This window comes from Astatotilapia calliptera, chromosome 23, assembly GCF_964374335.1.
Source record: "Astatotilapia calliptera chromosome 23, fAstCal68.1, whole genome shotgun sequence".
In the NCBI taxonomy this organism is placed as follows: Eukaryota; Metazoa; Chordata; class Actinopteri; order Cichliformes; family Cichlidae; genus Astatotilapia; species Astatotilapia calliptera.
The window spans coordinates 29499486-29512770 of NC_137443.1; the positions used below are offsets into that span (position 1 = coordinate 29499486).

The 13285-nt window shown below is 41.0% G+C and overlaps 1 protein-coding gene across 4 annotated transcripts in view; it reads left to right on the forward strand.

The window, feature by feature from the left end:
- The window catches only part of LOC113016867 (FERM, ARHGEF and pleckstrin domain-containing protein 1-like), a 71527-nt gene that overhangs the window by 46564 nt on the left and 11678 nt on the right, over positions 1–13285 (forward strand). Inside the window, exons 9-16 of one of the 4 annotated variants that reach the window (XM_080297900.1) lie at positions 559–654; positions 744–910; positions 1012–1080; positions 1214–1289; positions 2833–3067; positions 9509–9717; positions 11288–11377; positions 13072–13205. In XM_080297900.1, coding sequence (XP_080154026.1) covers positions 559–654; positions 744–910; positions 1012–1080; positions 1214–1289; positions 2833–3067; positions 9509–9717; positions 11288–11377; positions 13072–13205 — 1076 coding nt within the window. The remainder of the gene's footprint in view (positions 1–558; positions 655–743; positions 911–1011; positions 1081–1213; positions 1290–2832; positions 3068–9508; positions 9718–11287; positions 11378–13071; positions 13206–13285) is intronic. The other 3 variants (XM_080297901.1, XM_026160024.2, XM_080297902.1) reach the window with 3 other exon arrangements.

A 13285-nucleotide genomic window follows, 5' to 3' on the forward strand; every position in this document is an offset into this window, starting at 1 on the left:
ACACCAACGGTTTTTCGACACACATTAACAAGGCTGACAAATATGTTTTGTATGAGTTGTAAATGCTTTAGATATTTTATAGAAGAAAGAAGGAAGGGAGTCTTAGTCTTAGTATCATAGTATCCTCAACTCAAGGTGGAAGGTTTTCTCCACTGACAACACCGAGATATTAGGCACAGCAATTAACAGATGGTGGTTGCTGCTGCTCGGCTGCAGTTCAGGCAGTTTTTTTTAATGGTGCTCTGACCTGACACTCTCAAACATAACACACAAAACATGCCATAGAACAGTGGATGCACTCTCTTTTGACCAGGCTGACCCCAATTAAGTCCAGTCTGCGCTGTTTCACTGCCCTGATTTTTTTTTTGCCACATCTTCAAAGAGTGCTGAGATCTTTTAAAATTTGGCTGATATGACAAATCGATTAATTGGTTCCTGACGTTTTGTGGTAAGCCTCCACCCAACTCATCTGGTAAGGAATGTACCGCCTGGTAGTTTTGGGTTTGTTTTCAATTTTGCTTGTGCTGTCTTAACTGATTCTGATTTTTCTGTATTCAGGGGAACACAAAAATTAACTCTTTCAACTGGTCCAAGATCCGTAAACTCAGCTTCAAACGTAAAAGGTTCCTAATCAAGCTTAGAGCCGACCCCACTGTAAGTTCATGCGACGTTTCCTTTCTTTTCTTGCCTCGCCTTTTCTCTTTCTGCTTTCTGTGCTTATATTTGTTGCTGTATCCTCCCAGCAGAATGCCCACCATGACACGCTGGAGTTTGCCATGGCCAGCAGGGACTGCTGTAAGGTTTTCTGGAAGATCTGTGTCGAGTACCATGCCTTCTTCAGACTCTTTGAGGAGCCCAAACCAAAACCCAAGCCCATCCTCTTCACCCGAGGATCCTCATTCCGGTTCAGGTAAGAAGAGGAAAGAAAAAAGAGACTGAAAGTGAACTCCTCTTTTTAAAATATTTTGGTTTCGTATCAACTGGTCTTCTTTCCGTGTCCTCTACCTGCAGTGGTCGAACCCAGAAGCAAATCATTGATTACGTTAAAGACTCCGAGCCCAAGAAAGTTCCATTTGAAAGGTGTAGTGTTCCTCCTTCGTTTTACCAAGACTGAGCCAAGCTACTGAAGTTAAATGTAATCAAATTTCTCGGTCGCTGATTAGTCGTATATGGTATAATCTCATCTGTTTCCCTGCTTTTTTTTTTTTTTCAGGAAGCACAGTAAGATCCTGTCCAACAGCAGCATATCCCCTCAGTCTGCCTCCACAAGATCACATGTGCCAAAAGAGGTAATGCGAGCTTAAAACTTTTCTAGAAACCCATTATTAATGACACCCACAACCATTAGCAGGTTAGTGTTTATGCAAAAAAGCATGAGCCAAAACTGCGCATACAAAACTACACTGCACTGTTATATTGTGCTATTGCATGCACAATATCTCCAGGATGTTTCGTCTGAGATCGGAGGTCAAAATTAGGCACGTATAGTTGAGGCAGTTAGTCTTTGTTGCATTACTTGAAAAACATGTTTGCGTTTTTATATCCATTTCTGGCCTTTGACAAAGTAGTGTATTCTATGCTTGAATTAGGTTGTTTTTTGTTTGTTTTTTAATTTGGCAGTCCTGGTATTTTTACTTTAGTGTAAGATCAGAAACTCTTTGGGAAACCAAGCTGAACAATACCCACATGCTTCCTGTTGGCTAACATTGCTTTACCTGGTAACAAAGCTATTTCCCAAAGCTTAGCTAGCGGGCTAACTTTAGCTTGCTTGGTGTTGGAGTTCTGTTTGTGTTAGGAGCTGGTCGTTACTGATGAGAAAGTAGCAGTATGTTATAAAAAGTATAAAATAACTGCTTACCGTTTTAGTTTAACAATAACTAAAGTAACTAAACCTTGTAACTCTTCAGGAACTGCACAATACTGTCACATAATTAAACTGACAAATATTTTATTTTCTGCCTGGGATGTTGTATCTTTGGCCAAGCTTTTTAATCAGCTGCTTAAAGCCCTGCTTTTCCAACACATAACCCCCACCGTAAAATCCATGGGTGCTTGGAGTTATTGGTTGGCATTACGTTCACACTTCATGCTGCTAGCATATCCTGCTATCTTTGCCTCAATGAGCAATATGAGTTTCTTTTACACTTTCAGCAGGAATAGTTTTCTTGCATATCAAAGTACTGTGTTTTGTGAGAGGTTGTTGAAGTAGCTCCGTATTTAGGTACTAAATCAACATTGGGGGCTGACATTGGCTCTCACTCTTAGACATGCTCAGGCTTGTCTTGTCTGAATTATCCTTCAGTCTATGCCATAACCTGATGGGCACCTCCTGAGAAATCTAACTACATGTCAGGTTAACTCAACCCACAAGTGTTTTGAATTAATCAGTGAGAGAATAACAATCATTGCCTCAGTATAAAGAATAATAGTCATAGCGTAAATGTATGGACTCAGAAATGTCAACTACCAAAATAGTGTGAGGGAAAGTACAGTAGAAAACCAGAGGGAGAAATATGTTTACCTTTACTTGGAACTGCATTAGAAAACGCCGAAACACAACCACACGATAATTAACAAGCTTTTTTTTTCTTCTTCTTTTTTTTAAAAATCACTCCTCAGCATCTTTGTTTACATCTGGAGCTGTGATTACAAAGCTTGTGTACCCATGCCGTTCCAGGGAGTGAAAATGTGTAACTGAGTGCTTGCTCTAAGGCTGTCCCTGTAATAGAGCCCAAATAAATAACAGTTTTATCCTTTATTATTCCCCCCTTTTAACCTTTCATTCCATCTTCACTCCATGTTCTGTCTTTTCTCCCCTCTTGTTATTTGCAGAGTGCCACGTCGATCCCGTTAGCAGACCAGCCTGACTCAGACAGATTGAGCCATCTGGCTGTACCTAATGGTTCGGAGGAGCCACAGGCGGTCACGCCCCCCACCAACGGTCTTCATGGCCTAACGGCAGCGCCTGGCTCAGACCCGACTCAGCCCCGACAGAACCACCACGTTGCAGGATCAGTACTGGACCAGCAGCTCCTCAACCCAGGTCCATCCTGCAGGGCAAACAAAGGCAGCAGCTCTTCTATTCCTTACATAGACTGCAGCGACATAGACAGTGAATGTGATGTGACAAAGAACAACAGGGCTACCCGGGGTCACAGCAATGCAAATGACAGCAATGAGGATGAGCCTTGTGCTTATAGTAGGCACTTGGGTAGTCCTGGTCGAAATGGGGGGCAAGCTGGGAGGCTGTTTGGGGCTGTTAATGGGTTCTATCACACCAATCACCAAGGGCTGATGCAGCAGGGTATGGTGGGGAAGCAGCAGCAAAGCATGCAGGGTAACAGGAACACTGTAAATCAGTCTCCTGTGTGTAACAAGTTTAATGTGAGTCATGAGCTAACAGATGAGGACGTTTTGACAAATGGGCGTCTCCCGCTCCACAGCACGTTGTTAGATGAGATCTTTCAGGGGCGAGACAAGCGAGGTGCAGTGTTGGGTCGTCCATTAGGAACCGGGACACGCAGTCAGTGCTCCAGCCCGGTGATCAGCAGCTTCCATCACCGCACAAACTCACTCAGTCACTCAGAGATGACAAACGGTCACAGTCAGCCACGTTCAGCTTCGCGGTGGGATGACGGCGGGCATTATTTCAGTAAACGTCCTGGAGCGCTCCCTGTGGAGACTCCCACGGTCCCGCCATCATCCCATCCACAAAACCACTATGGCAGCTACTCCCCGATCGCCTCAAACCGCACTTCGCCAAATCTGGCTAAACCGTACTACAACAACAATAACATGAGGAACCGCTCTGACACTGACCCATTCATTCTCAGCCAGCTGACATCGACACCCATCAACCACCGCAATCGCTCTGGGCTGCACGCCAAAACTCCTGGCTCTGCCCCACTGGAGCGTAGAATGATGATGACCAACGGCAATGACAGGAACCTCCTGGTTCCTGGTCAGCCACGGTCCAATACGGTGCAGCGGATGTTCGGGCGTCAGGGAAAGCCCGGCAGCAGCCCGTCTAATAACAAATACAACACTCTAAACCAGCCGGTCCAAATGATCGACGGGTCTACTAGCAGCGGCACAGACACCAGCGACACAGAGTCAGACACGGGCAGCAGTGCGTACAGCCAGCCCTTAATGTACGGCAACCCGGCCGCCGTCAGCTCCATGATTTCGGTTAACTCAAACGGCACATCCCCGCTCTCTCACACCAAGTTCTCTTTCGGGAGTTTGCAGTTGGAGGAGGGTGGCGACGGTGTGGAGGAAGAGGAAGGGTGTTACCGCTTTAATGAGGAAGACATAGGCGGTCGGGTTTTTAGCTGTTGAGCGAGCATGAGTGGGCAAAAGGAAAAAAACAACGTGTTAATTTAGTGTGTTACAGATAAACAGATGTTTAAAGTCGTCTTTTTCTTCTTAGAGACAGCTTTGTCTTCCTGCTACACTGACGAGCACCGAAATAGAAGGAAAACACTATGGTTGATTGCGGTGCTTTTACACATTTTATAGTCAAGCACGCTTTACGCACAGGGTCTAACGTATTTTCTGGAGCGTAAACATAGGGCAAGATGTGTGTTTTCTAATGGCGAATTGAATCTTTAATAACATCTGTTTTTTCTAAACTCCTTTTTTAAAATTACGTATGCAGATTTCTTAGTAAGCTGCTAGCTGACACTTTTGTGAGCCAGCCAGCTCTTTGTATAAAAAGAAAGGTAAAATAATGAGCATACATTTGGTAAAAGCTTCCTCACAACGTGCCATAACTCAGAAACATTTATATTCACTGTAGTTGAATGTGCAGAAGGAAATGTTTCATAGAAAGTTCGAGGAAAACCTTGACGTTTTCAAAAAATTCTTGTTCATTTCACACTTTACTTGTTAGCATTTGCCACATTGTTGAGAATTAAGACATTTTTTTCTTATTTGTGGGACATTAAGGTGTAGAAGTGTGTGAAGAGTTTTTTTCTTTTTGGTAGTAAATGTGATACTTGATTGGACTTTCTAAAAGCTGTCAAGCTCAGCAGATTTTCTGCCTTTCTGTGGCATTATACACCCATTTTGTAGTTATAGTGTAGCTTTTTTCTCTAAATCAGACTGTCTGGTGCAATAGATGGACTTTGAGGTAATAGCTGAAGTTCATAAATGGATTTGATAGGATGCTAGGAGGGGAGACTTCTGTACAGTTGGTCTGATCCCCTTTAACTGTACAGTGTATTTGATTTAGTTAGTAGATTGAATTGTACTTGGAGTGTTACACTTTGGGAAAAGTGTGTTTTCTATGTGAGTTACTGGGATCTGCCAGAGGAGGAAAATAGCCGACTGCTGTTGTTCCTGTCTTCTGAGCAATTTTTCATGCATTCAGTTCATTTGTCTGTCTGTCGTGGGTGATCTGGATGGTATTCTGGATATTTGCGGTCATGACTTTTTGTATTTAGACCAATTGAAGTAGTTTTGCATCAATTTTAGGGAAACCCTAATCTTTTATATCTGTGTTTTCTAGCTGAAGCTCCATTTGTCTCTACATTTCAACACTTATGCTACTTCAGCTGGCTGGTGATGGGTTTAGGGGGATTTCTTCAGCCTTTATTTCTTTCTATGGTTATGCTTTCTCTTTCTGTCACGGTTTATATGCACATAATCAGCGGTAATCAAACACACCGACCGCCATCCTCGTCCTGCTTTGCTCGGCTTGGCTCCAGGCATGCGCTGCAACCACAAACAGAGGTAACCCTGTTATCTTTCACCTCTCTGGATGCTGTTTTCTGCTGGTGAAGGCTTCCCATCTCCATCTCTGTCATTGGCTGCTCCACTACAGCACGCTGAATTGGATCAAACTGAAGTGAATTAAAGTGTGGGCTTCTCTTGAGACATGCAGGAAATGTTTGAATGTCCCATAAACTAAATCAGTACAAAAATAAGCCAACCTGTTGAGTATCAGTTGAAATTACTTTAAAGATCAACACAAGGAGCTTTTGTTTAGATGTCATGTTTCAGCACTGTCATCCAGATGGACTGAGTAAGCAAAAATTGCATTAAATGGTATTAAGTCAGTGTCTTAGCTTGCTCATTCTCATTCTGGTTTGGTTCTTCTTGCATATTACAGTCTTTTTGCACCTAAATTGTAGCACAACAAACGCAAACACAAACAGTACTGTTGGTAGATTCAGTTTCAGGAAGCTGAACTGTTTTGCTGATATCGGGGGTTCAAGTTACAAGGTGGCTTAATTTGGACTGAATGTCGTCAAGATTCTATCAGCTTCCAAGGTTGAATGACCTTTTGTTTCCTGCTGCCTCTACCTGAATCAAATGTTCATGATTCACTCTTTGTAAATGTTTGTTTTTAAGCATGTTCTCGCTTCTTTTTTTTTTGTTGTTATTTCAAGGGGTTGAAAAAAAGTCTTTCAGCACTGTTTTCTCACCATTTCACTTTCTGTACTGTAAATGCATGTTAACCAGGTGAAGGATGTTGCTGCTCTCTGTCACTCAACTCTGTTTTTGCTCCCTGTGTCACGCTGTGTTTCTGTCGTGGGGCTTAAACTGGATCCAGATGTGTGAGGGTGCAGTTTAACACAATCCTAACAACAACCCTATAGCTTTGCAGGCTTCTAGACTCAGATACTTCTTACTGCAGTTTATAGCCCTTTTTTGTTGTTGTTATTGTTGTTGTTGTTGTTGCTCCTTGCTCATGATTTCTCAACTGCACTGTTTTGTTTTTGAATATTTAGAAACCATTCGTACCCATTGCGGTTTCCTCACCAAGCATGAGGACAAAACAAGGCTGACTCAACTCCAGTGCTCTTTTAACGGAGACTGAGAGGGCGAAGGTAGACAGACACAAGTAACGTTCAGCTTAAAGCATAATGCAAGTGCAAGTGCAAAAATAAAGATATCTTTGAGAGATATTGGCATTTTATTTTTTAAGGTATGAAAGTCAGAGTATTGTGAGAAGTTATTCACATGCATACACTGGAATACTGGGGTTGAGTCCAGCTTGTCTTTAGTCTCGCTGCCTGTCAACAAGTAGCACTTGAAGCCAGTCACTTCCACTGAAGCTTGTTTTTGTAGTTTTAATATAAAGTAGATGCAGTAAAAGACTGATTGATTGATATTTTGTTTATTTATGGAATTAATTGCAGCCAAATTTGGTTAATTTGACTGATTAATTTAAAATGAAAGGTAAACTACCTTGTAGCTTTTTTTGGCGATTATATATACATATATATACACACTGTGATGATATCAGGTTGCATCACGAAATAGTTTGAAACTTTTGGAAATATTTGATGTCTTTCTGAAAGCTAAAGATTTATATATGTTGAAAATATGAAGCTACAGCCAGTGGCAAGTTAGCTTAGCTTAGCAAAAAACATACCCCATATCTCTGTCTAAAAGTGACAAAGTCCACTTGTTAGCAACTGTAAAGTTTAGAAAATAACTTGACAGGTTGCGGTTTTGTAGGGATTTTCTCACTTGTTGCTAACTAAGCTAAGCTAACTTAAGCTGAGTTCATAGTCAGTCTTCTTATTTAAGTCTGAGCAAGAAAGCAACCATATTTTCAAAGTGTTTCTTAAATTTAGATTATTAAAATGGTATACAAGGGTACTGCTGCGTCACTTGATCCTTTAATCTTTTTCTTTTTACATGATTTTTTTTAAAAGGTGTAAACCACTTGTTTGCTGTTCTTTTAAAGTTAAAGTGGAGACCTTGGTGGCATTTGGGGTTTGCATGTTTTCTATTTATTTGTTCATTTTAATGACTGTAGCATGCTTTGAAATTATAAATACTGAACATGCATCCATTCTAGTCAAAGATCTGCATAAGCATCTTTACAAATTAACATGCTGATTTTGAATGGACTAAAGCTGCATTGACTCACTGTTTTTTCTGTCTCTGCTGTAACACTTTGTATTCCTCCGCACCTGTCCTTTTTTTTTTTTTTTAATTTTCATCACTAAGCACCTTCTGAATCTTTTTTTGGTGACTTCTCTGAGGCCCCCTTCCCCCATTTTCCCTTTAATCTCTCTTTTTAACACTGTAACTGATTATGTGAACTAGTGTCAATAAACAAAAAAATGATGACGTTTGTCAGAAGAAAAGGGACTTGGGAATTTCTTTAGAACAAACAGGTGCTGAACTGCCGTGCCCCTCACACACCCACCTATATACCCTCCGCCTGCTCGTCACATGGATCCCACCAGTGTTTTGTGTTGTGGTAGTTAGTCTGTAGCGTAGCCTGTTTGTCTTTTTCAGTGTTGTACTTGATTCCACTCCGTTTATTGTTTTGTAGCTTCAGTTTGTTTTTTTGTGGTAGTTTCTTAGTGGTCTTCTGTATGGTTGTCAGTGTTGTTATAGCATCCCCCCCACACACAGACTTGCACTCATTGGTTGCCATGGTTTTATCCATGATTCAGTTTGGTGTATAGAAGTGGACTCTGTGGAAACTTTGCACCTGGGCAAGTATACAGTCACGACTTAGTACCATGTAGTTACCATGTAGTTAACATCTGTAGTGTTTCTCACATTAGTGAGAAGTAGACTTATCTTTTTACCCTTTCCATCATTTTCATAAAGGGCTGCCAGAAGCAGATTTAAACTACTCAGAGCATATGCCTGTTATACGACAGCTCCATTTAAGGCATCATCAAAACTTTTTAGTAAAAAGTTAAAGTGGCTAACTTTTACTGCTTCCAGCATCTCAAAGTTTAGGTGATCTTTTTTTAAATCATAAATGGTTGTAAATTTAATGGCACTGATCAGTCTTGTACTGTCCTTCTGGTGTTTATGTAGGCAAATTGAAGCAAAAGATAGCTTGCTGATGAACTATGAAATATGCAGAAATGTTCAAAGCCCTCCACTATGCACACCATCATTCTTCCCCTTAATTTGCCTATGTAATGCCTTGATATAACCTTTATTAATGGTTGGCTCCTTACTAACAGTCTGTTTTTCTTCTCTCCATCCCTTCTAGCTATGCTTTAATCATATTCACATTCATATAAGTGAATGCAAATAGAATAGAGTCAGTGGATAGTAGCATTTGGTCAAGTGGCATTTGGTCCTAAAGTATGATCTAAATGAGAGGTGCTCATTTAGACCATACTTTAGAACTGATTGTGTAGAATTATCCAGTGTTGAAATTCATTGCCAATCATCTTGTTTTATGTTTAATTGAGTTATTTGGAGACAATATTATTGAACAATTCTTCTTCTTCTTGTTAAATATGTTTTTAGGTGCACAGTGCAGTGAGCCTGGAAACCTTTTGCTTCACTGCTGTGTCTGGCAGAATAAATAATTCTGTCATGATTAAAAGTTCTATTAAATGATAAGAAATACAAATACAAGTTGGCAGTGCATTTCATTGTAGAAGCTGAATTTCTCTTTGTATCAAATTTAACACTGTCCCTTATCTTCTCTTGTCATCTTCTCTTACTCTTTGTTCTATTCCTAACCTCCGCTTCTCCCCCCTTTCTATATTCTTCTTTTCTTCTCGCCCCTCAGGAAGTCCGGGTTCAGAGAAGTCTTCGTTGGGAGGTCCTCATGTAGCAGTTAATGGGAACGGCTCTGTGAATGGGCAGAGAATGGGAAGGACTGGGGTCCTGGGTGCTGAACAGAGTGCTGAAATCCAGCCGTTATCCCCACTTACCAGCCCGCTGCTTACCGAAGCGGGATATGTTCGCAACGATGAGGAAGACGAGGCGAGGAGGAAGGTGGGTATACAGAGAGTAAGAAGGTGGATGGGGAAATTTCTTGTAGTCACTGAATTGGCCCCCAGAAGGACTTCAAAGGAATTTAGTCTGGACTAAGAAGTTGTGAACACCCAAGTCTTTCAGTACTTGGAAAAAACAATGCTGTGACTCAGACAAATGTGCAAAGCCTTTAGCCACTCCTCTTTTCTTTATATTTTGATTCAAGCAGCCAGAGATTCTTGTAATTTTTGTAAGTGTGCTTGAGCAATAGTTTTCCAGGCTTTCTTAAGTCCTTTCAAAAGTCTTGGTGACTTTTTCACTCATTTCAATCCAGTTCTTTCGCCTGACCATTTTCATAGGAATGATTTGTTTGTTAACACTGACCTATGAATCACTGAAGCATTAATATGGTCAAATCAAGTTATGACCCTGTGTTGTGTTTACACAAAACAGACAGGAAAAAAAAACACGAAGTAACAAAGAACTTGTTTTGTTGGTACAGCCTGTCACATATACACATGGAGATATGAAGAAACTGGACAAGTAGTGGACAAAATAAGAAGTGGCATACCTGAAAAAAACAAAACAAGACCTTGTTGCAGATGAACTATATCTGAAAGTCTTGTCTTTAAGAAGCAGGAAAACTAAAGCAAAGACCTGACTCAGGACCTGAGAGATGCATCTGGACCCAAAGGTCGATTCATCGACTGTTCACTGAAACCTCATCAGAAATGGTCTCAGTGAAAGACTGGCTGTCAAGAAGCCAATCTTAAGGAAAGAAAGGGGTGGGGGTAGGAGTGCTGAGGTATTCCACATTACAGAAGAACTGGAATGAAAAATAGTGACATCAGGTCTGAAGGAGTGACAAATCCAAATGTGAAAGTTTTCATTCAAATCATTGTCGGTATGTATGGAGGAGGTCATTAGTGTGCTGTGAGTGTCCACAGCAGGGGTCTCAAACTTAAATGAGCTGTGGGCCACTGCTGGCACTGTCATCTCATTGGAGGGCCGCTTCAGTGTTCAAGTAATACAAATATTGTATAACAATACAAAACTGCAAATTTGTTTTCTCACTCTTAACTAACAGAAGTCTTTCATTGAACTACCAAATAAACAAATTGGTTCTCTCTTTCTGACCAGACATGTGGCAGCACTTCCGCTATAATTTTGTTTATATTAAAAAAAAAATGCAGACGTAAGTGTGCACATTAGTTTTTGACTGCTAGTGAAAAATGTTTCACTAGCAGCATTTTTTTTTGGCTTTTTAAAGAACTTATTTTAACATTGGACTCAACAACAAACAAATCCTCCCTAACAAAAAAGTAACTTCAAGGGCCAAATAAATGAATCAATGCAGCTATTTCCAATTTTTCTAGCAAAATGCAAAGAAATAAGGTTGGCTGAAGACTTTTGCACGTTACTGTAATTTGGTGAGACAAAGAAATTATTAATTGGGGGAATTCATCCAAATTAATAACAAGAACTGAACTGCTGGTCTTTCGCAACATAAAATGTGCAGACTTCTTTCTGTAGAAGATGAGATAAAAATATATATAAACAGATTGATTTGCTTCTTTTTGTTTCTGTCTAGAAGTTTCCCACAGACAAGGCTTACTTTATAGCCAAGGAACTATTGACCACAGAGCGGACCTACCTCAATGACCTGCAGGTTATCACAGAGGTAAAGATAGTGGTGCCTCTTTGTCTCCATGTATTGTCCAGTCTCTTGTGTCCAATCTGTTATCTCTTCCCTTCACACTGTGAGGCCAATACCATCTGGATTAGACTGAAAGTGGCAGGACCAAGAGCCAGTGGGGTCCAAAAGCATACCGTGAGCCAAGGCTGGTTTCTTTAGAATAATACCGGAATAATGAGTCAAAACTGTTGGTTTATAAGTCTAATTTTGGGACAGTGTACCAAAATTAATCTTTTTAAAAGCTCATGTGCTGGAACAGTGAGTCAGGGTTGGTTTGCACCGCACAACGTGCTGAATTCGAGATGCAAGCGGAGGTGTTTTTTACAGCTATATATTAGAAAAAGAGGCCCCAAAGGGAAAGTAAAGGCTCAAGTCTGAACCAAACTCACAAATCTCACAGTGTTTGTTCTCAGTAATGCAACATTAATATTACATTAGTTCCAGCACACAGTTCCAGTCTTACTTCTCTTTTTTTATTCACATCCCAGAAAAAGGCTTTTATGTGCCTTTAGTTTGGCCCCCGACTGAAGGCTGAAGTTTATGAGCACTTTTCTCATGCAGGACAGAGATGAAAATGCATTCAGTGCAGTGCATATGCTACAACTCTCTTCCTTGTAAGTGAGCAGACTTGTATCTTTTTGCTGTTACATAGCTTGGACAGACTAATTAGCTTCAGGCTCTTTTAGTTTACAAGTAAAACCGCTGAAGTCAAGACAGAAAAAAACCCCACTCTGCATTTATAAAAACAGCGTCTGGGATGAAAGTGCAGCTTAATGTGGGTCAGACTCAGTCTTTGCTTTTATATGACTCACTTTTACTGTCTGTCGCAACTGCTTTCGAGAAAAGAAAAAAAAAGGAAATGTGATAGGCGGGGTTATGATGAGTAAAGACCACCAATGCAGAAACACAGGTTCAGCACCTGCTTGCTAAAGACCTGTCTCCTTAATACTGAGACACTGACGGTGACCTCTGACCTCGCTGTGGATTGGAAAACGCCTCTGTTCCTACTTTTTCCTTTCTCAGCTGTTTTTCTTCACAGTAGTAGTTTCCAGCCTCTTTGATGTGGAAAGAAGGCATGCGCGGGTGCTTTTTTAAAACCTCTTAAACATTTTCCTTTGCTGGTACAGCTCATGCCTGGGATCCCACACCCACCCATCTTTTTCTCTTCTTTTTTCTTTTTTAAATCTCGTGTCACTCGTGTTCTTTCCGGGCGAGTCTGTCTGTGAAACTGCTGGACTGCCGCCTGTCTGCTCGAGCTCTCAGATCCTGTGTGATTTACTACAGCGGGGAATATAACACCTCTGTGTCAGGGGTCGTGGTGCGCTCACACGGGGCCCTGAGCACATTTATGTGTGTCTGATGGATTTCTGTTATCATGTCCAATCCCTCATCCTGGATCCTACCAGTAATGTGTGGGACCTCATACTGGATGTGTCCCTTCCAATCTCTGCCAGTAATCTGGGGGAGTTGTGGATGAGTAGGAGTTACATTCTCATTATTTTTATTCCTTCTGAATGTTTTGTTCACTTACTTGTGAGGAGCAGAAAAGGCACTCATTATGTGCCGAAGTATCCGATATGGAAATACAATTTAAAAAATATATGTATATAGTAAAAGATAAAATGTGATCTGCATTTTCTTCTTTTTCCACATGTCCACATTGTTTGTCAATTTTCTAGTCCTTCCACAGCGCTGTGGGGAAAGACGAGGCTTTCCCAGACTCTGTTAAGAGCCTGATCTCTGCCAACTATGATCCGGTGTACAAGTTTCATCAGGGATTCCTCAAAGAGACAGAGCAGCGGCTGGCGCAGTGGTCAGTGTCCATCTGTTTCCATTCAGAAAAGTTTTTTTTTGTTTTTCAGAAATTTACAGATGAGGTTTAAAATTATTTAT